Here is a 27,535-nt window from a genome sequence, read left to right as displayed (position 1 = left end):
GTTGTTTTGTTTTTATTTTTTTTTATCTGTGTAACTGAGGAAGAACTGAGTGGAAAACAAACATGCCCTAAACTCTATTTATTAAGCAATATGCCCTTCTGTCCTGTTTTTGTTTTATAATTTTTCTTTCACTTAGGAGGATTTCTAGGAATGCATATAAAGTTAGCCTTTCTGTTAATTTTCCTCTTAAAAAAAATCAAGAAACATATTTCAACCCAAAATCTCTCTTTAGTCTGGTGAAATCTGAAAAGTGATTGCATTAATGGTGTAATGATTAGTAAAATCATATGATCAAAGACAGCGATATAACACGCCTCTCTGTGTGCTGAGCAGATAATGAGTGCGAATTGTCTCATGGTGACGGAGATCAAATGAAGTAGATAGACATTCTTATCTATTTTGTGTTAAGTTATCATAATGTGCACTATACTGTTACAACTGTTGCACAGTAACACTTGCTTCACACATGATGAAACATTTTCATACTTTGCTCTTTTACTGTGTGCGTACGTAATTGACAAATAAGATTAACTACAGTGGGGTCAAAAAGTCTTAGTGAACATGCTTCTATTTAAAAATTTTCAAATATAATTTTTATTACAAACTATTTTATTTGCATTGCTTTTTGATTGAAAAGTTTAATTGAAAAATTTAGAAGAATTTTACAATTTCTCAGCATTTGTTATGTCCCCTTTTGCTTAAATGACAGCATGCACTCGATCTAGCATGGACTCTTTTGTGCTAAACGTGATGATCCATGTCATCCAGCATTATCTGAGAATGTTCCAAAGAGCATCTAGTGTGCTTCAATGGAAGCAAGAAATCTGGAGCTTCACAAATTTGCTAACATTTGATTAGTGAGGTAGAGATAGTGCAGAATAAGAATACTTCATTTTAAATTTCACTTTTCTTTTAGACTTAAAAAAAAATCCTAAATAATACTCTTTTTTTTTTTTTTTTTTTTGGTTTAAATTTAAATGTTAAATACCAGATTTACAAAGCGGCCACAGACTTTTGGACCATACTGTATGTATAAGGGAAAGTGTATATACAGGTGTGCAAAGCTTGTCGCATCATACCCAAAAAGACTTGAGGCTGTAATCGCTGCCAAAGGTGCTTCAACTAAGTGCTGAGTTAAGGGTCAAAATACTTACGTCAATGTGATATTTCAGGGGTTTTTTTTCTTTTTAATAAATGTGCAAAGTTATCAAAAATCTGGTTTTTGCTTTGTCATTATGGGGTATGGAATGTAGATTGATGTGAAAAAAAATTATTTTAATCATTTTAGCATAATGCTGCAACATAACAAAATGTGAAAAAAATTAAGGGGTCTGAGTAGTTTATGAATGCACTGTATTATATGCTTTTTCTCCATTTTTAATTACCTTTTAGCTTTTTTAATAGTCATTCTGAGTTCCAAATGAATTTTTAAATGTGAAAATAATGTACTCTCTCAATATGACCTTAAAAAAATATAGCATGTCAATGTCACTGCTTGAAATTTCATGTCAGCTACCCATGTGCATATACAGTATTTATCTGTACTGTCTGTCTCTCTCTGACCATATTAATTGCCGACATAAATGTCATCCCCTTTTTAAACCCCACCCCCACTTTTAATGAAGATAAAGGATCTTATCAGAAGAACTATGTCCCTACAGTTTATTCCGTCACACACACACACTCAAAGCTATAAAAGGCTATGGGTCACCTCATCCCCTGTGCACATCCTACCACTCTCACACACTTATACACAACATCCCAGCTTCACCATGCCAGCTGATTACAATGGGACATGGGAGATGGTCAGCAATGACAACTTTGACGATGTCATGAAGGCTTTGGGTAAGTGATCTATTTTACTGCAGACTCTGCATTTCTAAATTATTCATGAACTGATGTTCAGCTTAATGTACTGAGTAAGACCACTCACACACCAGAGCTTTAGACCTGGCCCTTCAGTCTTCATATAGGTTATGTTGTTCTTAGTGGTCCAAGGTCACTGTAATCCTACTTAAATAAAAGTGCAGTTGTTGCAAAATCTCTGGTTAAAGAAGAGGGTGTAGCATAGAGTACTAGAATAAGAAGCATCATGTATGTGCTGGGGGTTGCATAATACTCTTGCATGAGAGATATTAATTTTGGGGAATTTTCAAAAGAAGATTGACTGACTCCACTCATTGCACTCAAAGACTATACAATGTTGTAAAGACTGTATAATTTAAAGACATAAAATAGCATTTAAAAATAGTATTTTAAAGTTGAGTTTATCCAAAAATGAGAGCTCTGTAGTCATTTACTCACCCACACGTCATTCCAAATCCAGATGACTATCTTCTATGGAAAGCAAAAGGTGATGTTAGGGACTAACAGCTTCAGTAACCATTCACTTTCATTGTGCAGAAAACAGATGCAATGAAAGTGAATGGTATCTGAGCCTGCCAGTCTTTTACATTCCGCCAAAATCTCCTTTTGTGTTCCATGGAACAAACAAAGTCATACAGGTTTGGAACAATTTTTGTGTGAACCTTTTAGTCACAATTGTTGTAATTTAGTTAGTTTGAACGCCCAACCAGCGTTCAAACAGGTGCCCTCACTGCATTCGAACGGGGGAGTCCTCCTGGGCTGCGAACTGGAGAGCCCACGATACAAATAAACGTGAATTAGCTCACACTGCGTTCGAACAGGAGAGCCCTTGATGTGATTGCACTGGAGGAGTCTGCTATACCCGACCGCGGGGGCCGCGATGATGAACATGGCTTCTAGTGTTTTTTTAGGTGTTTGGAGAAATGTAGCCCTGGCAGGGAGTGTTTTAGGCATCGAGTTAGCAGATTGATGGTGAGGGGTAGCCTGGTATCGGTTCTGGTGGGTTGGGATTTATGGATACCCTTAATGAGAAGTGAGATCTGGGGGTGGCTTATAGTGGAGGAGTTTTGTCAAATTCATTTATAGAAAAAATGGAAGCTACTTAAGTACCCTTTAATGGTTCCTGGAGTTTGATTAAGGTGTGGGGCGAAGGAGGATCTAAAGAGGAGAAAAAAAATCAGGAAATGGCAGATTGTAAATTGGGTGGACATTTTTTTTTTAAGCATTTCCAAGCTGTCCAGTATGCTTGGAGGGATCAGGGGGAAACGGCTTGAAGAATGGAGTCCAGGGAAGCATGGTGAAGGAGTTTGGGAGGGTGATTTATATAAAAAAAAATTCTGAACTGGGGTTGGTGTCGGGTTCGCTTCTGGCGGCAAGGCTCTGAATCTCTGCTAGAATTTGAGAGCGATGGTGGTTGGAGACTAGCAGAGGTTCTGTAACTGCGACGTTTGAGGGAATAGCAAGAGGTATAGCTGTTTGAAGTGTGAATGTGGGAAGGTGAGCTGAAAGGTCGGGGTTAGCTGAGAAAGAATTTGGAACCGGGTTCGTTTACTGAGGCAGCCTCGCGCAAGCAGCGTTCAGTGGGAGAGCATTCGATTCATGTGAGGATGGTTTATGCTGGATTTAACTGAGCTCGCTCAGTGTTGTGCAAGCATGGGCCTGTATGGCATTTGACGGTAGAACGCTTGATTCTTGAAAAGTGATAAATGCTGTGTTTTAAAAGAACTCCTTATGCGAAACGAACAGGCTGAATCCTCGAGCACGGGACTGCACAGCGTTTAACAGGAAGAGCCCATGTTTCTTGTAAAAATATTGCGCTGCATAAAAACAAGAACTCGCTCTGCGATATGAATGGGTTGAGTTGTCAAGCACGGCGTTCGACGTGAGGGAGATTAGTAGGCTATATTCAAATGAAATTGGTTGATGCGGAGAAGCAGGCTTGTGGTGAATTGTTTAGGGAAGACCTAAAATGCCCGATTGTTGTTAATCACTAGGTGGGTAATGGTTAGTTTGGTATGAGTGGCATAATATGGGTTACGGAGCCATGGACGCTTAGACACATGGCCCAAAGAATTGCGTTGCTTGGACAGCGCACTTGCGCTGTTTTCAGTGTAGTGGGAGGTTTAGTCGCACGGCCGAAAGACGCTGCAGTTGTGGCACCTGAACAGCGCATTTGTGCTGCTTAGGGATGTATTGAATCAATAGCAAACAAGGTAAACATAGTGTCTGCGAATGCCTAAATGTCGGGAACATACAGTATGTGAAGCAATGTCAGGATGCATGCTTGCATGTTTCATGGTTTATCAAGAAATTAGAAGGCACCTGAAAATAAGTACCAGGATAAATACCATAGTTTGATTTTTATTTAACTTAAGTATATTGTTTGGAGCTTTGTAGATTGTTTCCAACTCTGTATTATTGGCATGGGGTGATTCGTCTCATTTTGACAAGGATGTATGAATCATTTGGAGTTTGTGCCTGAGGATTGGATTTATATATACAGTATATAGATACAATATGGGAGCCGTTTGCAGTAGTGAGGTGAATAAAATGACTTGTTTATATTGATGACCTGTAATAAATTCTACAGAAAACTGAAATATTTTGGGTATGAAGCAAAGTGCAAAGCCGAATCATCCGGCGTCGATTTCAACCTGTACTTTAAACTTGGGTGGAGCGTAAGATTATGACAGATTCTTGAATGCATTTTAAGTCATGCAGCAACTAGGTTCTAAGGTCGAGCTTGTTAAGAGTTTGTAATCCAATGATTCGGACAAAAGTAGAGAAGACTTGTCTGTAAAAATACAAATTATGGATTGATTTTACCTGCTTGAAGCATTTGTCCTGGGCAGGAGAGAAGGTCATGATATAGTCTAGAGATGAGTAGAAGTTTGTAGAAACGCTTGCTTCATAGTTATCGGGGCTGTGCTTTGAGGCGAGATCGAATCATGCCTCTTGTGGAGCCGAATTCGGCTAGTTTCTGTTCGGACAGAGGCTGTGTATGGCTGTAGTGAGCTGTGGCGTGGTCAGAGCGGGTGCTGCTGCAGCAGCAAGCTTGCGCTAAAATGTCTGCGTTGATTTGAAAAAGATGATGTAATTAGAGTAGCGGTCGTTTGGAAGGAAGTTCGCTTGTTGCATGATTACCCCTGTATTCTGAATGGAATAAATCATGCTCCGAAGGGTACTTAGAAGGGAGAACGATTGTGATAGTCATGTTGGAAGATGACTTCAAATAGAATCACTGAATGGAGCACGCCCTAAATGAGCTGCACAGTGAGGTAATGGGGCTGACAGGAATCACCTGTGCGGGAGAACTGGATTAAAACGTTGGAGAGTGTTGGAATGATTATTGAATTAAATAGTTAATATTTGTTTTCCTCGTGTACAATTAGAGCTGTAATAGAGTTGAAGTTGCATGAAGCCGGAGCAGCGCCCATTTGTGGAGGCAGGCTCTTGTGACGGACCGCTCCAGGTGGAAAGTTTAGATAAGAGAACATATGAACAGTCATAGGGAGCTGTTTCACATGTATACAGTGCCAAAGCGGTCGGCATGCAGAAACGGCTTCATGCAACGGATTGCTCCGGGTGGGAAGGATAGATAAGAGAACATATGAACAGTCATAGGGAGCTGTTTCACATATATACAGCGCCAAAGTGGTCAGCATGCGGAAGCAGCTTCACGCAACGTACCGCTCCAGGTGGAAAGTTTAAATAAGAGAACATGTGAACAGTCGTAGGGAGCTGTTTTACATGTATACAGTGCCGAAGCAGCCAGTTTGCGGAAGCAGCTTCACGCTATGATCTGCTTCGGTAAATAGAGATTAGGAAGAGAGGTAGAGTAAAAGTAGCACTTAAAGTGGAAGCGGTCAATGCTGCAAGAAACAAATGAGCTGCTGTGGCAGCTTCTGTTGAATAACGAGATGATTTAGATGGAAGAGATGCTCTGATGAGGGCAAGTGCTTTGCAGCGAAGTAGCATCCGACGATCCGAGTCTCTCACATGGGTCTGTTCATGGGCAATGGGTGGGGCCAAATGCCAGAAGGCTTCATGCCATGTAGAGGTAAGCAGCTGTTTATATACGCTTACTCTGGCAGTGTGATTGGTCGGATTAAATTAACTTGATCCTCCCGAACCTTGTTACTGAAACTCCATCAAATATGGCCCTTTTTCTCCAGGATCTTCACTGATTTTAATTATTTCTCTCTATTGTCACAAGCATTTACAAAAATTGTACCCTAATGAATGGGAATACTTCCACTATGTTTTAAATGATGAAGCTTTAATGTTCAACCTCTTTTTAACCCTCCCTTACAGATATTGACTTTGCCACTCGTAAGATTGCAGTGCACCTCAAACAGACTAAGGTCATTGTGCAGAATGGAGACAAATTTGAGACCAAAACACTCAGCACCTTTAGAAACTATGAGGTCAACTTCACTATGGGGCAGGAGTTTGAGGAGCTCACCAAAGGTCTGGACAACAGAGTGGTTAAGGTAAAACTTTAAATACCCAACTAGGGTGACTGTTAGGCTCAATATACCCACCTTTACCATGGTATACTGCCCTGCAAAGGCAAAACAAAGTAACTAGACATTTTCTCAAAACTGAGTTGTGAGTGAAATCAGATTGAGACATTTTTATAATCCACATTTGAATGCACAATTAAAAAAGCTTTCGGTGTTGGTGTAGTTACCTCTTTTTGGATTTATAGGTCAGTATAGTGATAGATCATTTGATAACACCAAAGTACTTTGATACACAGTAATGTACTGAATGATAAATATATTTCTATAAGGTACTCCAAGGCACTTCAAAGAATAATAAAAAATTTTTTTTGTTGCAATGTATGTTTTCAGACCGTGGTGACGTGGGATGGTGATAAAATGGTGTGTGTGCAGAAGGGAGAGAAAGAGAACCGAGGCTGGAAGCAATGGATTGAAGGAGATCTGCTACACCTGGTAATGAACTGCAATCAACACATTTACTTTTAAAATCCCCATAAAGTTCCTTGAAGAGCGCAGTTTTCTTAGGTTCGTTCATGTATTTCATACTGACACAGGAATTTGGCATGGGACTTGTTGAATGGCTCATCCCTTTTTAAAATTAGCCAATAGGTTTTAGTTGACTTTGCAGCCTGGCAAAGCCAGACACACACATGGCCCTTTTTTTACCCCTTTTCAAAATGGTGCTTCTGATGCCAGAGCCGTTGTGGGCGGCAGATGCACTTAGTGGTCTTATGACATAGGAGCGTTTAAATTTTTACTTGTCATTATTATCTTTACTAAAAGAAAAATATTTGGGGACCCCCCCAATGCCTTATGGGGGGTCCCGGATACCCCCAGCCCCCCTCAATTCGAGCACTGTGCTACGCTCATGCACAGGTAAACATCGCAAAACAGAAGAAGCTGCACTTCTCGGCTTCATGCGAAACGGCAGTTCCTTGAACTGTTTTCCAGCAGTGGTGCTCTGCAGAATCCACAGCAAAAGAAAACATATTTTCCCGAGTTGTAAATGTCCATTTGCGAGTCTGAATTGAATGTTGGTGAGATAAAAAAAGAGCATATACCACAAAATAATGGCAAGGAAACAAATCCAGCTTTCATGCATTCCCATTCACACACAAATGACTCTTATGAAGCAAATCTTTTTTTTTATTCTCCCAATTTGGAATGCCCAATTTCCAATGTGCTTTTAAGTCCTTGTGGTCACATAGTGATTCATCTCAGTCTGGGTGGCGGAGGACAAATCCCATTTGCCTCCGCATCTGAGACTGTCAACCTGTGCATCTTATCACGTGGCTTGTTGAGCACGTTGCCACGGAGACATAACACATGTGGAGGCTTCATGCCATCCACCGCAGCAACCACACTCAACTCACCATGCGCCCCACCGAGAACAAACCACATTATAGCGACCACAAGGAGTTTACCCCAGGTGACTCTACCCCCCTAGCAACCAGGCCAATTTGGTTGCTTAGGAGACCTGGCTGGAGTCACTCAGCACGCCCTGGGATTCGAACTAGCGAACTCCAGGGGTGGTAGCCAGCGTATTTTACCACTGAGCTACCCAGGCCCCTATGAAGCAATTCTTTAAATAAATAGTTTGAAAAGACTCACAAACTGACTAATTTTCCATATGCCAAGCAGTAGTTAAAAACATATTTGCAACAAAGTTTTTTGTTTGTTTGTTTGTTTTTTGTAATAAATATTAATTTATAAAAAACTTTTAAAACATCACATTTCTCAGAGATGGACTCGCCATCAACTCGCAACTCGCATAACAAGGTCTTCTACTTCCAGTACAGCATGAACACTTTCACCATCACTTTCGTTGATGTAGAGGCTTTAAATAAGTCATGTATCATATATGATACGCACAGCGTTAGAAGGTTAAAGAGTTGCTTAAAAAATTTAATTAGAAACAGAAAGGCAAAATAAGAGGGTTGGGGGCCCTCATAGTCACAGGGACCTGTTGAGGGGGCCTTGGATAAGCTGTGGAGCCCACTTATTTACAACCTGGTCTCATAGTGAAAACGTGACTCTACTATATACATTTTTGCAAAACTTGTTATACATGTCTCCAGGTACAATTCCCTGCAGTTTCCAGGAGAAATTAACACTAGAGGCGCTACAACAACTGTGTTTTATTCACTTTCAAATCATGACTTAAATGGCTGATAATGACTTTATAAATTATTTTTCTCTCTATTACTCAGACCATGCTATTTTATGATATCGACACACTTTAACTCAAACACATATTTTAAAAAACAACACATTTTAATGCTTTTATTATAGACTCACCCACATATATACACTTATTCCAAAATGGATAGTGTGCATGGTAGCTCACCTGATAGGGTGTTGGGTTTAGAGTTGGAGGACTGTAGTTCAAGACCATTCAAGAACTCTAGCTGACACGAAATGGGGTAGTTGCTTCAGAAAAAGAGTTTTTGATTTCGCTTCTGCATTTTAAAACAATATTGGTTAGATTCAGGCACTGATAAGGTAAGGATGTCTTTTTAACTTCTCATATACTGTATATTTTTAAACACTAATGGTTAAGTTTAGGCATTGATTTGGTAAGGATGTCTTTTTTAAACATCTCATTTGTATTTTAAAACACTATTGGTTAGGTTCAGGCAAAAGCGTTAGGTTAGGGAGGTATGTTTAAAAAAAAAAAAAAGATCTACAATCCACCTTAAAACTACATCTGAATATGACACCATTTTACTTGCTTTTAGTGCCCCCACATGGACATTTCACTGAAAAACTGCAGCTAAACCTGATATACAGTAAAAATGTTGTCATGTTCACGTAAATTTCATGAGACCAGGCTGCATATTTAAACATATATAAACATTTTCAAAGTTGATGGGCCCCGAGAGTTTGCAGTCCAGGGCCCCCCCAGGTCCCTAGTAGTCAAGGGCCCCTGGGCACTGGCCCCACTGGCACGATCTGTAATTCATCTATGTTCTCAGCAAATAATCAGAGTAATGGCAAGTAGCATGTAAACAGGATAGAAGAGGTTTCCCAAATTATGTAAATGTTTTAATCTGATTATTCCTTATACCCTTTTGAGTATTGGTGTACATGTAAACGTAGCCAGTGCTTTGAATCACAATACACGAAACATAAAGAATAAAGAATATTTACTCGTGCTGTACCTCCCAAGAAACCTCAGAAATATGACTGCATTGAAAATATGAATAAACTCCAACCACTTTCCTTGCATCCAACTCCCGTGTTTTATCAAAGTCCCTTTCAAGGCAAGTCAGTCCACCCGGCGGCCTTCTTTGGAACGCTCCTGGGCAGGCTGGGCAGCTATTTTCAATGTAAACAAGCAGCATATAAGTACAGCTCCTATCTACTTGAATAGAGAAAAAGCGAAATCTCCAAAATATTTCAAGATTACGATCAAAGAACATATTTCAAATAAGCAGTAAAATCCGTCAACAAGGGTATCATAAATTGTGCTTCTTTAGTGTGTTTCAGACCACGCTACAAAAATTACTTTTTCTCAGGCTGGTTCAGCTAATGCGCATGCATGTTCTCGAGTTGACTGACAGGTGATGTCTATATCTAAAAGGTGATTGGCTCTTTAACATGTAAGGCAGGACTTCCTTTTCTATATCCATTGGCCATTCCAATTTCTCCCATTAATTTTTAATACCATTGGTTTGTCTCTGCTAAGGTGTCACTGGTTTCATTTAGAAGTTATGATCCCTATGCCCTATTCCCTTCGAAGACAATAACCCTCCACTGTGAGAGCTTCAGAGGGTTGAAAGTTGATAAAGGTCATAGGAAACTCACTTTTTAAGTGATTCTTATTGGAAATTCTGTATGGAATGCTCCTACAGCATGTATTGTGCTCCCTTCAAAATGCTCTGTGAAGGCATCATCTGCACTACCATATGGGGGAGGATACGTTCTCATTCTAGAAAGCATTTGATTGGAAACAAGTTATCAGCAGCTTGCTGACGCTATGAATTTTCCTGGGTGTTTTCAGCTGGAAGAAAGAGACTGCAAAATGTATGTGTGTATATCTGCTGAAAGCAAATTTTGTCAACGTTTTGAAGTACACTATCATATAAATGAACATAAAGCTAATAGCATAGACGAAAAGCTACAAAACTTTCATTTTTATTTCATGGGGTCTTTAAAAATAACAAAACAAAGTGACGCACAGTGCACTCACATTTTATCTGTCCACATATTCCCTGTGAATCAAACCCATGGCATCACTAATGCCATGCTCTACCAGTTGAGCTACTCAACAGACCAAGGGTTGGAAACCACCCAAGAGCCCTGACGCAACAGGGAACTGCAAAAAAGTACTCTTGTTTGTGGTACCATGGTAGAGTGATGCTATCATGGTAATACATATCCATAAACAATACTATTTGTGTGATACTACAAGGTACATTAGAGAATACCATGACATTACTAAGTCCAAAATATAAGGTATTAATGTGGTCTCCAAGGGCATTATAATATCATTTAACTTTTTTACACTTTTTGTGTAAGGATGTAATAATACAAGTACAGTAAGTTGGTATTTGTTCTCCATTGATTGAGTACTGATGTTTTCTTTTTTATTGTTATGGTAAAGTGGTAAAAGTGTGTATTAAATATTAAAAAACAATAAATGTTTTAGTGTGTATGTGTGTGTGTACAGTTATCACACTAATCACTGTCTCTTATCTGTCTTTTATTAGGAGATTCATTGTCAGGACAAAGTCTGCCACCAAGTTTTCAAGAAGAAAAAGTAACGCTCCCTAAATAAGCAGATGTTCATTCCTTGGTTTGACGTTGTGCTGTTTATATTTATTAAAGCGATTTTAATAAACAGCTTCAACCAAACAAATTCATTTGGACTTGTGCACCATTTGGAATGATTTTAAGGCAGAATTACAATGCTCAATAGATGGATTGTTTTATATGCACAGCACTCAATAACCCTCAGCACAAATATTTTTTAAGAATTATAATTTAATTAGGTGAGAAGTCATCAAACCTCACTATACATATTACTATCATGTGTCACGAAGTGTGTGTGTGTGTGTGTGTGTGTGTGTTTAAACTTTCTTACACTATATGCCTGTAAAATTGACACTTCAAATTCTCTTTGACCAGGTAAAGGACCATTTTCACATTATCCTGAATATAAACAAACATAAAAGTAAAAAAAAGAGAGAAATATTTTTAAAGAAATGTTGCTGTATCTAATAAGGATGATGTATATCATGATTTATAATACCTACTTAACCCAGCGTCTTAAAATGCAAATCTCAGAGCGAAACTCTGAAAAAGCAGTGAGATGTGAGAAATAACCAAGGGATGCAAACCCATGAGAGGTTAAAAAAGGTGAGTATCCCCCCTGGTCTGGTCGGATTCTGTATTCAAATGGCGTGCCAAATGAATGCACCTCATCTCTGCATATCGAAGCACGTTTAAAGGTCCATGATCGTAAACTATGTGTGTGTGGCCGCAAATATAAACATTAAACAATAAAAACTGTACAAGTATTGCATATTCATCATTAATACTGTACACTAGGCCTAAACATCATGCCTGGCAAATATAGGAAGCTTAGGATGTCTCCTACCTTAGTCAATAAATAAATAAATAAATTAGGTCCCTGTCTGTGGTATAGACAGGGACCTTCTTCTAGAATATAGTCTTTATTGGTTTATTTTTGGAACATAGCCTTACTTACAGATTGAAATATCCACTTGTTAAATACAATTATAAATTCAAGTGGTTTATTCTCCTTAAGGTGCAATATGTAACAATTTTCATGTAATATTCGCCTTTTCTTTGCCAATGTGTGAACGACTTGTAACGCAACTTAAAAAATGAGCCCTTCCCAGACTTCCTAGGTTGCCTATTATAGCCTGTAGACTGTATTAAAGTTTTCATAGCTTTTGCCAGGAAAATCCAAAGGATGTGACGTTTATGCACGCTCCCGAGAGCCTTGCCTCAGTAATATCTTCTCTTCCGCGTAAACAGACAGTCTGCAACACTAGGTAACGTTATCTTAGAGATGGAATCCAGTAAACAGCCGGCTCCCAGCACAACACTGACTCCTACACAAACTCTGAGTAAGCCAAAATAAAAAAAACATTTATCTACTGAATCATGTCTGGCTAAGCGGGAATGTGATCGTGGTCGAGCGAAAACTAGAGTGAACATCAGCAGGGCATTTGATTCCTAGAGGGACCTTCGTTCAATTTTGGGGATCAAAACCGACCCTGAATTGGCGTTCTTCTTATTGGACAGGTAAGTTTACATAACTGCAAAGTAGTGCCCGACCGATATATCCGACTCCACTGTTTACAGAGCTGACTATGGGGTGATGGTGGCTCTGCAGACAGGGCGGAGTTGAGCTGTGTCTCTTCACGGTAAGTTGCTAACTAGTTTGTGAAATACATACTACAAAGTTAATGAACAATGACCCCATCATTTTCCATTTTCAATATTACTAATATAACGTTAACCCTGTCCCTGACAACTATGTCACCCATGTCTGTTTGCTGTTAGCCAGCTATAGTTTGTCAGTGCAATAAGTAATGTAGCAGATTGAAAGGTAAACATCAGAGCAACTTTTTGCAGCTCAGCAGAAAATGGTGCAGTGGTGGATTGTGTCTGTTGAGTGTTGATTTCACGCTATGTTATTACCTAGTTGGTATTACCTGAACATAAACAAACTTAATTTTCACAAAGTAAAAAAAAAGAAAGAAATATTTGTAAAAAAAATGTTGCTGTATCTAATAAGGATGTATAATATCATGATTTATAATACCAACTTAACCCAGCATCTTAAAATGCAAACCCAGAACGAAACTCTGAAAAAGCAGTGAGATGTGAGAAATAACCAAGGGATGTAAACCCATGAGAGGTTAAAAAAGGTGAGTATCCCCCCTGGTCTGGTCGGATTCTGTATTCAAATGGTGTGCCAAATGAATGCACCTTATCTCTGCATATCGAAGCACGTTTAAAGGTCCATGATCGTAAACTGTGTGTGTGTGGCTGCAAATATAAACATAAAACAATAAAAACTTTACAAGTATTGCATATACAGCATTAATACTGTACACTAGGCCTAAACATCATGCCTGGCAAATATAGGAAGCTTAGGATGTGTCCTACCTTAGTCAATAAATAAATAAATTAGGTCCCTGTCTGTGGTATAGACAGGGACCTTCTTCTAGAATATAGTCTTCATTGGTTTATTTTTGGAACATAGACTTACTTAAAGATTGAAATATCCACTTGTTAAATACAATTATATATTCAAGTGGTTTATTCTCCTTAAGGTGCAATATGTAACAATTTTCATGTAATATTCATTTTTTTTTTTTTTTTTTGCCTGCTAGTTGGTGAGACACAATGCTGCAAAGTCAAATAAATAATGTCCGTCTTTTACTCTCCGTGACAACGAGCTCATAGCTAACTAGCTAATCAAGTAGCTACTTTCAATGTTGTCAGCTGAGTGGAAGCTAATGAGTAAACATGTATTCACCAAATTGTTTTGTTCAGGATTCGCAGTTTGGTACCCCCGTCAACTGAACAATTCCAGTCGTTGCATTTACAAAATGTAATATTTAAAAGTCTGGTTTTCCACCGTTGAAAGTTTCCCCTGAACTTGTATAACAGAATACGGTGTAACACGACTGCCGCTGTTTATCGGCAGTATTAATATAGTCAGCATTTGACTGATACTAAACAGTAATACTGATGTTTATTTAGCTATTTATTTTATTTTTATTTATTCTTTATTTTAATGGTCAGCAATTGACATACTAAACATACATTACTGATGCTTATTAAGCTATTTATTATATTTTTATTAATTCTTTATTTTCTCAGTGTTCATTCCTAGAATTTGCTGAAAATGTATAATAATAATGTCAAATATTTTTTGATAAAAATATTTAAGAAAGCAGCCTTCTGAGTACCTTTGCATAGTCATATCGGTGCAAAATCGGTGCAAAATCCACATAGAAAAGGTCTGTTTTCATTCCAGCTCAAAAATTAAATATATCAGCCACCATATCAGTAATCATTGAATTTTCCCTCTCTAAAATCGGCATCGGTCTCAAAAATCCCATATGGGTCAGGCTCTACTGCAAAGCATGTGAAATATAGTGCCATAAGGATTGATTTGTGTAATTTTAGCTAAACTACAATAACACATTAAATGAATGCTAGACAATGTTTAAGATAATGCAAAAAGACCCATTCATTAGTGTAACGTAACTTGGTTATACAGAAAATATATACATTCTATTATTATAAAACTATAGCACATCGATATATCAAAATGTCAGTTGTGATGGAATCACATCAATACTGAATTGTGTCAACATATTTATAATGTACAGATCTTTATAAACAGCTACTGTCATCATCCACCAAATTTAGCTAACAGCTATTGATAAAGCTAGCTAGCTAACACCGACATAGGCTATCGTATTAATGCAGTCAATGTATCATGCAAAGAAAAGTGATTATTTCAAACTACAGTCTCACATAGTCAGACCTATATCCACACTTTGTTTTAGCCTTGTTCCAGCACTGGAGAATCAAATATAATATACAGTCTCAAAGTTTGTAGTAAAACAATCATAACTGTGTAATTTCAATTATGCTACCTCATCTGTCAGCATGATACCGGTGAATCACATTGTCTCTGTACGTTACGATGCTCGCGTCCCTATGGAGTGTGTGCACGAGCACAAGCAACAGGTAGCTGGCTGCAGATCACTTAACATCCACAGGTGTCATTAATAACCAGGGTTTCTGAATCTTACATACTGCTCCTTTAAAATATCCATTTAGTTTAATCATGTAAGTTAAAATAAACTCATAGCTCTTCTTAAAATGACTTTATATACTGTCCTACTTTATGTATTTGAAACAGTTTACAATGTTCCTCATTATAAATCTGGTGAGACGCTGTTATTTCCTTCTTTTCTGCGAAACTGTGTATTGTTTTTATATATGTATAATAACTTGTTGTGGTCATGCAAGCTCCTGGTATCACGTGCCCTGTGCGTGCACAGAGCAGTGTGTCACCCATTCCATCTTAGGGGCCGTTTACACGACAACATTTTCAACTAAAAACGGAAAACTTCTTATGCGTTTTGGCTGTTCGTTTACACGACAACGGCGTTTTGGGGCCTGAAAACGCAAACTTTTGAAAACAGGTTTCAAAGTGCAAGTTTTTGAAAACGATGCCGTTATTGTCTCCGTGTAAACATACAAAAACGCGAATTTGTCAAAACGATGACGTCGTGCACACGCGTATTACGTGTTATATAAAGAATGATGGATTGATAGGCGTCAATTTGTCATCAATTAATCTTGAAATTAATGTATGGATTCAGATGGGAAAAATGTATTTGTATTTTAAATGTTATTTATTTATTTTATTTTATTTGATGTACCTTTATCCTGCAATTCATTCACCCACCACTTATGTATATAGCCTATAGACAGAGATGTGATGGCATGTACAGTATTCAATGATATGCTTAGAATATGAAAACACAAGGCAGTGAAAATGCATGTTAGATCCAGTGTACACAAGACCTCTCTCTCCGTCAGAAGATATCCATATATCAGAGATCTCTCTGATATCCAAAACCAGTCAATATCAACAGCTTGTTATGTTAACTCACTCTCCTACCAGCCCAAGAGTCAGCAGGGGGAATACAGAAGAAGGCATGATGGTAAAAATTTGCAGAGTTTCTTGCATAATCTTGAGAGTTCAGTCTATAGGCATGTGCGCGAGTACTTCAAAACAACACCCGAGACATTCAAAACTACAATGGCGGACTACAGGACTGTGTTTGTGCTGTTCAAGGTTTTGAGATTATTGACGCTTCTCCAGCAAAGTAATTGTAGTAAGAAAGCAACCTCATCGTCCGTCAAGACAAAATTGCTCGATGCTTTCTCCATCTTCATTGTTTGTTTTCACCGCTCTGTGGAAGAATGCTTATGTGCGCAGGCACGTAGTGTTTCTTTACAAAGTGACATCGCCAACTACTGGCCTGGCATGCATAATACAGCATTTTTAGTCGTTTTCGCGGATCCGTGTGAACGGGGATCGTTTTGACAACGTTGTCATCTGTACGTGAAACTTTTCAAAAACGCAAAGGAAAAACGTTTCCGTTTTTAGTACATCGTTGTCGTGTAAATGTATCCTAAATGTCATAAAGTAGGGCAGCACAATAATAGCAAAAATGTAATTACGATTATTTTGCTCAACTGTAATCACAACTATTAATCATGATTATTTTGTTATTTGAGAATTTATTTCATATATTACAGATCTGCTCGATTAAAAAAAAAAAAGTCACTATTGCCACTGCATAGATTAAAATTATGTAATACTTTTTTTATAATAGAAAAGAAAGAAGAAAAAGTACTGTAGGGTGTTCACACTTTAGTCCTCTATAAAAAAAAGTTATTATTAATTTTATAATTATAATAATTATTATTATTTTTGCAATATACAGTAGTAATATACAGTACTATGCAAAAGTTTTAGGCACTTGTGAAAAATGTTGAATAGTGAAGATGTCTTCAAAAATAATGAAATAAATAGTTTTCATTTATCACTTAATGTCATACAAAGTCCAGTAAACATAAAAAAGATAAATCAATATTCAGCATGACCACCTTTGCCTTTAAAACAGCACCAGTTCTCCTTGGTAAACCTGGACACAGCTTTTCTTGGTTGTTGGCAGATAGGATGTTCCAACTTGGAGAATTCACCACAGTTCTTCTATCTATTTAGGCTATCTGAACTGCTTCTGTATCTATATGTAATCTCAGACTGACACAATGTTTAGTAGGGGGCTTTGTGGGGGCCATGACATCTGTTGCAGGGCTCCCTGTTCTTCCATTCTAAGCTTTTCTATTTGCAAAAGTAATGTTTGGGAGTCTAACATTTATATTTCCTATTGACACACTAAAGCTGAAGATATAAATAACCATCTTAAGACAAATGCTTTTGTGAAATATCTTATGTGCCTAAGACTTTTGCACAGTACTGTATTTCTGTAATAATTTAGCATGCGGCATTGCTGTACCATCTCAAACCTTTATTTTGGTGGAAAACTGAAGGAAGACACTGTGGGTGTTGTTTCTTTTGACACCATACATGGTGAAATGCTTTCATTTCCTCCTCAGTCCCTGGGGCCATAGGGTTACTGTAGATTTGTTTACACACTTGTAATGGCTAAAAATATGTGGAATTACACAAATGTGCAAATAAAGTAAATCTAGAGTGCTTTAAATATAACGCGGTCAACGTACATCAGCTGTTCTGTGTATAACACATAATCAGAGCACAAGATGACATTTGTGTGTATCAAGCACAGAACCACTCTCAGACAGCTGAAACACCACATTATGAGCCTTACGGATAATACACAACAGACCAGATCGTGGCACATACAAGACATACGATATTTGTAAACTTCTGCTGCTCCGTATTTTAGAGTGTGCTTCTGAAGAGAGTATTATAGGTCAGTTGAGGGGAAACTGGACTTTGAAAGGGCTTGAGATTCTGTCATCTGTAAACACAGCCTATAATGAAAATAAACAACAATTTGCAACTTTACCTGACTTATAATTTCTGCTTGCTAGCTTGCTTACTGTATACCAAAAATGAAGTATCGTTACTCGAACTTGTTCTCAAAAAAATGGTATCGGGACATCCCTACTTAATAGGCTGTATAAGTTAAATTAAATATATAATATACATGTTATTATAAAATTGTTTTTTGTTTTCCTATTATGAAATAATGTGTAGTCAGTGGTTTTTGTTTCTTTAAACATAAACAAGTACTCCCAATCAGTTCCACACAGTGCATTATATATAGCAATATCACACAAGCAAGAGTGCTGTATGGCCCTACATCAGCACAGCTGTGATTTTGCCACAGGTAATAACAGCCTTACTGATTTAAGGCCATACAGCACAATTGCAAGTGTGATTTTGCTTTTATACAACAGATCAACAAACAAGTAAAAAAAAAAAAAAAAAAAAAAAAAGAGGAAAAACCAAAAAATGCACTTGTGCATGGAACTACTTTCTTACGCCACAGATCAGGATCCACCGTTGCTAGTTCAAACAATGCGCAAAAGCCTCCATTACTAAATAAAAAACATCACTTTGGGGCTAGAAACAATGGCTTGAGCTGTTTCTAACAAGTCACTGGAGAAACAAGGATGTGTGTTTGTGTGTGTTTGAGAGAGAGAGAGAGAGTGAGTGAGTGAGTGAGTGAGTGAGTGAGTGAGTGCGCGATTACCTGCATCTGTCATGACTCCCAAGCAGTGAACAGTAAAGCTATAGCTGTTTAACTTTATTTCACAGCTGTAACGTGGTGTTATCTTGCTTAAGATAATAGAATTTTGGTAAAATACATCCTATTTTCTCTGTGTAAAAATAGTCGTCTGAGCAGAGGGTCCCCACCATGAGTCGTTAGCCAGTGCATACTCTCCCAGGCCATGTCCAATGTTTATATTTCCCAACGCAGACACTCCAGTATCCAATAGGATCAGGTAAGCTTATGTACAATTACTCGGTCAGTTGTCTCTCTCTTCTGCGATATGCCTTAATGCTGAAGCTGTTAGTTTAACTGTATTCCCTAGCTGTGATGTAGTAGTAATAGTAGTAATCCGAGCGATCATGGAGTTAGAGGAAATGGCGATGACTTCGAAGAAACCGCTTGCTGACTGACATGCGCTGACTCTATGCACGTCAAACTTAACCAAGTAAATATAGCAGCAGGCCGGAGATCTCCAAATGGGGCGTGGTTTCTCCAGAAGGGGGCGGGGTTACTCCAAATGGGGTTGCATCAACTCCAAAAGGGTATGACATCTCCACAGACAGTTAGGGTTAGGGAAGGGGCTCCCTATATCTTTGTGGGCGATTTGGCTAACTTAACTGGCTCATAACAAATTAAAAATGGTCTTTTGTCGCCACCTGCTGGCTAAAATGTCTAAGGGAAAAATGAAAAGAGACATTTAGCTCCTTTACACATCTGCGCTGCTCTGACGCCTTGTCATACTGACATACTGTATATACAGTATATATATTCTGCCCAGGTGGCCGAAGGTTCTGCCCAATAGAAATAGGATTTGTTCAGCAAAATCAAACCTCTATTTAGTCATGTCTGTTGATTCTTCTGTGATGATAATACTTTTCCATCTGCATACAATTCAAAAGATCTCAGCCAACGTGTCCATCTTGGCCCTAGCGTGGCTGGGTCCGAGAAACAGTAAAAGTTCTGAATTCCGCTTTTCTCCATTCTTTAATAGGCTGAAACGCACAAATACACTCCACTTGTTTGATATTCTTGTCGGCAATGTTAAATCTCTGTCTTAGATCGCTTATTTAATTCAGAATTACTGTCTAATTACAAAGACACACACACACACAATTGTTAGCTCGAACTGTGCAGCATGCACACCTTTTTACTAGTGATGTTTTCATTCATCTTACAATATAAAATATCTTAAAGGTGCAGCATGTAAAATTCAGAAACCCTTGTTATTAATGACACCTGTGGCCTTTAAGTGAACTGCAGCAAGCTACATGTTGCTCGTGCTCGCGCTCATGCACACACTCCATAGGGACACGAGCATCGGCCAAAACAATGACGTAATGTACAAAGAGACAACGTGATTCACCGACATCATGCTGACAGATGAGGTAGCATAATTGAAATTACACAGTTATGATTGTTTTACTACAAACTTTGAGACTGTATATTATATTTGTTTCTCCAGTGCTGGAACAGTGCTAAAACAAAGTGTGGATATAGGTCTGACTATGCGAGACTGTAGTTTGAAATAATCACTTTTCTTTGCATGATACATAGGCTATCGTATAAATGCAGTCAATGTCGGCGTTATCTAGCTAGCCAGCTTTATCAATAGCTGTTAGCTAAATTTGGTGGATGATGACAGCAGCTGTTTATAAAGTAAACTGTACATTATAAATATGTTGACACAATTCAGTATTGATGTGATTCCATCACAACTGTCATTTTGATATATCGTTGCACTATTGTTTTATAATAATAGAATGTATATATTTTCTGTATATCCAAGTTATGTTACACTAATGAATGGGTCTTTTTGCATTATCTTGAACATTATCTAGCATTCATTTCATGTGTTTATGTAGTTTACCTGGCTGAATAATTACAGATTAACATTGTTTATGACAGTTACTGTGCAGGTAAATTCAATTTAGCTAAAATTACACAGATCAATCCTTATGGCACTATATTTCACATGCTTTTCAGTTATGTAAGATTACCTGTCCAATAAGAAGAACGCCAATTCAGGGTCGATTTTGATCCCCAAAACCAAACGAAGGTCCCTCCAGGAATCAAATGCCCTGCCAGTGTTCACTCTAGTTTTCGCTCGATCACGATCACGTTCCTGCTTAGCCAGACGGGATTCAGTAGATAATTGTATTTTTTTATTTATTTATTTTTTTTTTTTTGCTTACTCGGAATTTATGTAGGAGTTGGTGTTGTGCTGGGAGCTGGACGTTTGCTGGATTCCACCTCTAAGATAACGTTACCTAGTGTTGCAATTTGTTGTCGCTGTTGAATAGCGGAAGAGAAGCTATTACTGAGGCAAGGCTCTCGGGAGCGAGCATAAACGTCACATCCTTTGGATTTTCCCGGCAAAACCGACCCGCTCCCTTCACATGAAAATCAGTCTACAGGCTTTAATAGGCAACCTAGGAAGTCCGGGAAGGGCTCATTTTTTAAGTTGCGTTACAAGCCGTTCACACATTGGCAAAAAAAAGGCGAATATTACATGAAAATTTTTACATATTGCACCTTTAATACATGACAGGAATGTCATTTGTCCCTTTTGGACATAGACATTTTAGTTCATGTTATACTGTATTTATAAAGGCATTGTTCTTTTATTCACTGTTTTAAAAAATGACACAATCACATATAATTTTTTTAATATTCATACTATATAAAAGAAACATTTTAAATATTAATTATTTTTATTTACAATTTACAGGAAATAACAGTAACACATTGTCAATCATAAAAAATGTTATAAAACAGCACATTTGTGTTTGTAAAATGATTTTCTGAATGTTAGAACACTGAAACAGCTCTACATTCACTCAAGAACTAGAGATGTGTTCAACAAGACTATATGGAATGCAAATAATAAAACATGATAACCATAATGCCATGCAAAGACAAAACACAGTAACTACACATTTTGTCAAAAATGTCAAAAGGTTATGACCGAAAAAGATCTCCGAGACTATGATCCGCTCAGATAGAGAAAATGAAAATTCTAGTTACTACACAAATTATAGTTACTACAAAATCCACACTAAAACCAAAAAACTTTTGAAGTCATTTTTCTCAGTTTCAGTGTTGTACAGTAGTTACTGCATTTTGCCTTTGTGGGACAGCATTGACAATGTCAGTAAAACACTCACTAAGGGATGCAATAAAGTGATAGCCCTCTAAAATATTTGTTACAAGAGATTTGCTTTGTTGAACACACAAAAAGTTAATTAAGGACACTGTTTTTTTAAAAGAATACAATCTAGAAAAGAAGGCATATGTGAATTTGATGCTATTATGCTATTAAAAATGGTATAAGTCAGTTTATGTTGATGTGTATATGTTTGTGTGTGAGTGTGAGGTGCAAAGCAGGCAAGACACAGCCTTCATCCACAGGAATCCAATGTTTCTCAAAAAACACTTTCAGTAACTTGAATCTTCTATTCCCTGTAATTTCAGTTACTCTCTCTATAGCCATAAAAACAGGAAGTCCAACAGCGGTGGCCAGTGGGAGTACTTGGCAGCCAATTTAGATCAAATGTCCATCTGTGTGTGAGCAGTTTCCAAATAATTTTCTGGCAGCTCAGAAGGCATTTTGTCTTTCAGTTCCTGGCAGCCTTGTGTGCAAAATCTTTGGAAGGCAGAAAAAAAATAGAAACACATGCAATTAACACACATTAACTACTAACATGCTGAAAAAGACAGGGTATAAATTATGGGTAGGAATCTTTAAGCACCTCACAATCTGATTTGGATCTTATTTTCTGTGGATGTGCATGAGAATGATCAACTTTCAAGATTTTTTTTTTTTTATAATTATTGTGTAAATACATTTATTACCTTTAAATAATAGAGCTGATGATGCAGAACATTGATTGGTTGCTTTCTGTATGCCATTTGAGGCTCTATTTTTCATGACCGCACTAGGTGCAGGGTTATGGACAACAACCGTGTGCAACATCTCATCCAATTTTTGTGAGAGTGTAAATTTTAAGTGCAATTTCCATACCAGGGCAAAGCGCAAGTGGGCGTGGGTGGGAGTGCTTATGCTATATGTGGGTGTATTCGTGCAACAAGGACGCAGTTAATGCACAAAAGAACGTACATCCATATTTCTTTCCTTCTAATTTATTGCATATAGCACATTTACACTACATTCTTATGCTACTAATTTCTAATGAATGTTATCAATGCTTGACAGGAAGCGAACTATATAATAGGATGCAGATGGTTGGAGCTATAACCAGAGAAGAACCTCAGAATTATATTACACTTGACCCAGCCCATTAGCGCTTTGCGCGCACGATTTCACCTACCTACTTGTGCCTAGACTTAGAGCATGCTTGCACAAAAATACCAAAACTTCATGGCCATACCCACTGACTTTGCGCATATGACATATTGCATAGTGCTGCGCTTAAGACATACAGTAGCACTCTAAAAATAGGGCCCATAGTCTATTGTTCTTGACGGTTAAAATTATTGAAGGCTTCTGCATATGTTTGTTTGCACGGCAAGTGCACATTTTTGTAATGTACATTTGTATATACTTTTCAATAATCATGATACTTTACTAATAATTAATTTACAATTATGAATTTTTGTAAAGCAATCCAGATTCATTTCAGAAAGAATCGTGATGCAACTGTACGTGAAAACTGTTATTTGTTTTTCAGCCATACAAATCAATTTATATCACACCAAATCAGTTCAAAAGAAGTTTATTTTACAGTTCAATACAGGTAACTACTGTATAAACTATCTGATTTGTTTAGTCAGAGATTAAGTTTTTAAATACCTTTTTTTTTTAATTTTTTTTATACCTTTTTTTGTATATTCATTTTTGCATTGTGAAGCAACTTTGGGTTTGTGAAATTATTAGTTTTATTATTATAAAGTGCTGACCTGTTCGTTCATGATGGCGGAGAGCTCAGTGAGCATGTCTCTATGGTGAGCTTTCATCTCTTCCTGATACTCCAGCTGATCTTCTTTTATTAAACGCTCATTTACATTCAGAGCCTGACCACATGCTTCTGCAAACTGCCTGCAGAACAGGAAGCAGAAAGTTACAGTAGCTGTCATTATATTGCATCACTTCTCATGTTATTGCCTCCTTAGGATGAATTGCTTTTGCTGTATTTCTCATTTGTAAGTCACTTTGGATAGAAGAGTATGCTAAACGAATAAATTTAAATGTAGGTTACGCCATCTCCAAACTGCTCAGGTAACCAAAGGACATAATGTCAATGACACATACCAACTTTTATTTAAATTTGACAAAGCATTCAAAAGATACATCATTTTATATTAAAATTCAAAATGGTGGAGAGGCAGTTTGGCTGATAAAATTGGTATTGTCGAAATCCTCAAGATCCAAGGAACCTGATTCAGAAGTTATGGGCCAAAAAATCTTTTTTTGACATTTCTTGACCCATTGGTGGTGCTGTTATCAATCTTTGCATGTTACCTCAGATCATGGCTCTAATGAAGCATACCACGTTTTGTTTCGTTAGGACAAAGCATTGCAGAGATACAGCCTGACTTCCTGTTTTACATTGACATTGTTAACTTTGCGCTAGCGTAACTTTCACCAATGCCAGAAATCAAGATTCTTTAATGTATCTTCTGTGCGGCTTGATCTGAAGATCATCTGGGTAGTTTTTAGTGCAAATCAGATGAAGTTTGCAGTAGGAGTAGCAAAAAGATGATAAACGTCACAATCCAAGATAGCGGCCATTGTAAGGGGTCCTTTACAATCATCATGAGGAGATTAATCAGAGGAAAAATTATTTTGTTTCTAGGTCAAACAGTTTAAAAGTTATGCACAAAAGAAACTTTCATTTTTTAACTAATGGTGGCGCTATAGAGTTTGTCTTAGGACTTGATTGCTTGGACCTAACCAGAGTTCATTTCCTCCCCTCCCCCGCTGGTCTCTTTTCTTATCATATTATTTGGGTCCGAAATGCAGTCTGATTGCGTCACCAACGTGAATACAATTGGCAGCAGTTCACCACTGTAACTAGGTAACAGCTCAAGAAGACATCAGCTTCACTGTGTTATTAAAGTATTCCGCTCTTTGGATATACCACCAAAATTTTACATGCACAGAAAGACACTTGTGTTTGTCTGTCGCAGATACACTGGATGTGCAATGATGTGATGAATGTTAGCATTTGTCTGTCATGAGCCAAATTCTAACAACTTTCTTACCTGAAAATCTCTTTCAGGAGTTTCACTTGGTTGTCAGGGTATTTTTTGGCATTTTTCTCCTCAAGGAATGCTCTGGCGTAGGCCATGGGCCCTGCATTCACCTGAAAAATTTTATGAAATACATTTCATAATCTTAGTTAAGATATAAGTGCATAACTGCTAATGCTATTGCTAATGCTACTGGTTTAAACAAGAAACCCTGCCTAATTCCTAGAAAATAGCACTGCAGTGCAGCTGAGTATGTGTTTTTGAGATATACTGTAATTGACTACTGTTATCCACTTTATCTCAGTAAATATCCTGTTATTGTATAATTCCGCTTGCAGAATTGCCATGGTTAGTGTATCTCTATAGTGGCATCGGTAACTAAACTTAAAAGCAGTGGTTGATTTGAAAAACAAAAAAACAAAAACAAAACAAATTAAGAGGGACTGTGGGATCAAATGTTTCTTTGTTGGGGGAATCATGCAAAGATCACGCAAAGATTGCTGGTGGCCTTGCAAATGGTATTGCTTTCACCTAATGCATGTTATTGCCATGTAATTCTTATGTAGGGTACAAAGAAGGCTAAACGCTCCACAGGGTAAAAGGCTCCATTGATTTTATTTTCTCCTAAAATACTAAATAGCAACAAAAACTACCACAGCACTTTTCTAAACACCTGTTTGTCACTATCCACTGGAAATTTTTTCTGATCCATTAGATCTTTGTGTGTGGTGTCTATAGGATTATTTTGAGGCAGTTTGGTCTAATTTTTATTATTTTTTTTAAAATGTTGCAAATATATCTAATGAAAATTAACACATTTCTTTTGAGACAAAATACTTATCATTTTCAGTTTTATTTAAGGTCATACAACTTAAGGTCATAACCCCCTTAAGTGGGTTCCTCACCACCTTTTTCCTCACCACCTTCCTCACCACCTCATCAAAACTGAATTTTGATCTAAACAGCCTTTCATTATTATTTCTTTTCATACAAATTATGTTGCTTCATCAATTTTCAATAAACAAAATACATATATATTTTTTGACCTTGATACATTTTGTGACCAGAAAAAAAGCTAAATTTCCTTAAGGGGTGCCTTTAGCCCTGTTGTACCCTACTTCTGTTTGTGTGATTTACACATTTTATGAAAATGCGGTTGTCACTACTTGAATTTTACGGGAGTTAATTCAGTAGTAGAATGCGGTTGTCACTCCCGTAAATTCCTTAACTATGCATGCCGTGTACAGAACAGGATTAAGAAATAAAAGGTGAATTGACAACCCTATTTAGCTGCAGTGTGTACGTGGCCTTTATTTCTACTTTGGAGCTTGAAAGATTTGGACCCCATCAACTAACATTCTATGGACAAAAACATCATACGTCCTTCAAAATATCTTTGTTTGTGTTCCTCAAAGAAAGAAAGTCATACAAGTTTGGGATGGCATGAAGATGAGTAAATGATGAGAGCATTATCATTTTTGTGTGAACTATCCCTTTAATGTGCCAAATTGCTTCATTGCTTGGCAACCGCAAACAGCCTGTAGTTACGATAATGAACTAGATTACTTAGCAGAAACTTCTTACTCTGAACATTATAAATAATAAATTGAACTGTTTATTGTTAATTAGTGTCTTTTATTATATTGCTGTTGCCTCTATTTTCAAAAGCAGAAAGCCACTTGATTCAGATTTTTACAGTAATTTTACCAGTAATTCATTGTACTACACAGCCTCTTGTGGCCTATTGCTTTAATATGTGTGCATATTCACCTTCACACTGACGCTGCCTTGTAGTTTGAGTTGGAGGCGGATCATGTCCACCTCATCCATGTTACACAGCTGATTGAGTTCAGACACTTTCCGGCTCATTTCATCTATGGCCACCTCGATAGGGTTCATCTCTGTACTCTGCTGTTCCACCACCTCGATACGCTTCTTCAGGAATGGGAAACTAGAGCTCGCTGCACAAGACAGAGAGACACTCAGGGAGGTGTGGCAATGTGTTTATAAAATATGTTCTATAAAAGTGCAGGAAGTATTTGTTGGATCACTTAATCAAGTAATTTAAGGACGCACGATACATTGGCGATTTCTTTGTTGTCATGACAACAATTTAGATGTAATATTAGATGTAACTTTTCACAGATAAGGTTAGTAAGTGATTTAATAACACTAAAATCATGTTAACATGTATAATGTTCACATATTGTAGCTATCATTTTGAAACAATATGTATTTTAGTGTTTATGGACTGGCCCCATTCACTTCCATTGTAAGTGCCTTTCTGTAGCCATATTTTCTACAGAAAGTAGAAATTATTATTATTATTTATTTATTTTTGGGGGAAATCAACATAGTCACAAATGCTGTTAATTGAGTTTAACTTGCATTGAACCTGAAAAATTCCTTTAAAGTCAACATGACCTCAACCCATTTTACTTCTATGTACTGACATATTTCAGTCTGAAATAGCTATTCAACAAGAATAAATAAATAAAAATAGGGTGGAACTTGATTTTCTCCACATAGAATCTGACTGGATCGTAAGAAATGGGCATTACATAGCAGAATGTAGCCAGTTGGTTGGAGGGAAGGAGTTAAAAAATAACAGGT

At 37.4% G+C, this 27,535-nt stretch overlaps 2 protein-coding genes across 3 annotated transcripts in view; one reads left to right on the top strand and one right to left on the bottom strand.

Annotated features, from left to right (window-relative positions):
• Positions 1 to 1,700: 1,700 nt before the first annotated feature.
• On the top strand, positions 1,701 to 11,228 carry rbp2a (retinol binding protein 2a, cellular). Its single transcript, XM_051679357.1, has 4 exons — positions 1,701 to 1,845; positions 6,181 to 6,359; positions 6,723 to 6,824; positions 11,084 to 11,228. Exons 1-4 carry the CDS (start codon positions 1,773 to 1,775, stop codon positions 11,135 to 11,137), a joined length of 408 nt encoding a protein of 135 aa, XP_051535317.1. The 5' UTR covers positions 1,701 to 1,772; the 3' UTR covers positions 11,138 to 11,228.
• Positions 11,229 to 21,261: 10,033 nt separating this feature from the next.
• The window catches only part of dock10 (dedicator of cytokinesis 10), a 194,761-nt gene continuing 188,487 nt past the window's right edge, over positions 21,262 to 27,535 (bottom strand). For both annotated transcript variants that reach the window (XM_051679641.1, XM_051679640.1), the window contains 4 exons: positions 26,693 to 26,883; positions 24,935 to 25,035; positions 23,630 to 23,768; positions 21,262 to 22,355 (listed from right to left, as the gene is read on the bottom strand). In XM_051679641.1, coding sequence (XP_051535601.1) covers positions 22,308 to 22,355; positions 23,630 to 23,768; positions 24,935 to 25,035; positions 26,693 to 26,883 — 479 coding nt within the window. In that variant the 3' untranslated portion in view covers positions 21,262 to 22,307. The remainder of the gene's footprint in view (positions 22,356 to 23,629; positions 23,769 to 24,934; positions 25,036 to 26,692; positions 26,884 to 27,535) is intronic.

Source organism: Myxocyprinus asiaticus, chromosome 39 (assembly GCF_019703515.2).
Source record: "Myxocyprinus asiaticus isolate MX2 ecotype Aquarium Trade chromosome 39, UBuf_Myxa_2, whole genome shotgun sequence".
NCBI lineage: Eukaryota > Metazoa > Chordata > Actinopteri > Cypriniformes > Catostomidae > Myxocyprinus > Myxocyprinus asiaticus.
Note: the sequence above shows the minus strand (reverse complement) of the source record. Positions and strands in the feature narration are given on the sequence as shown.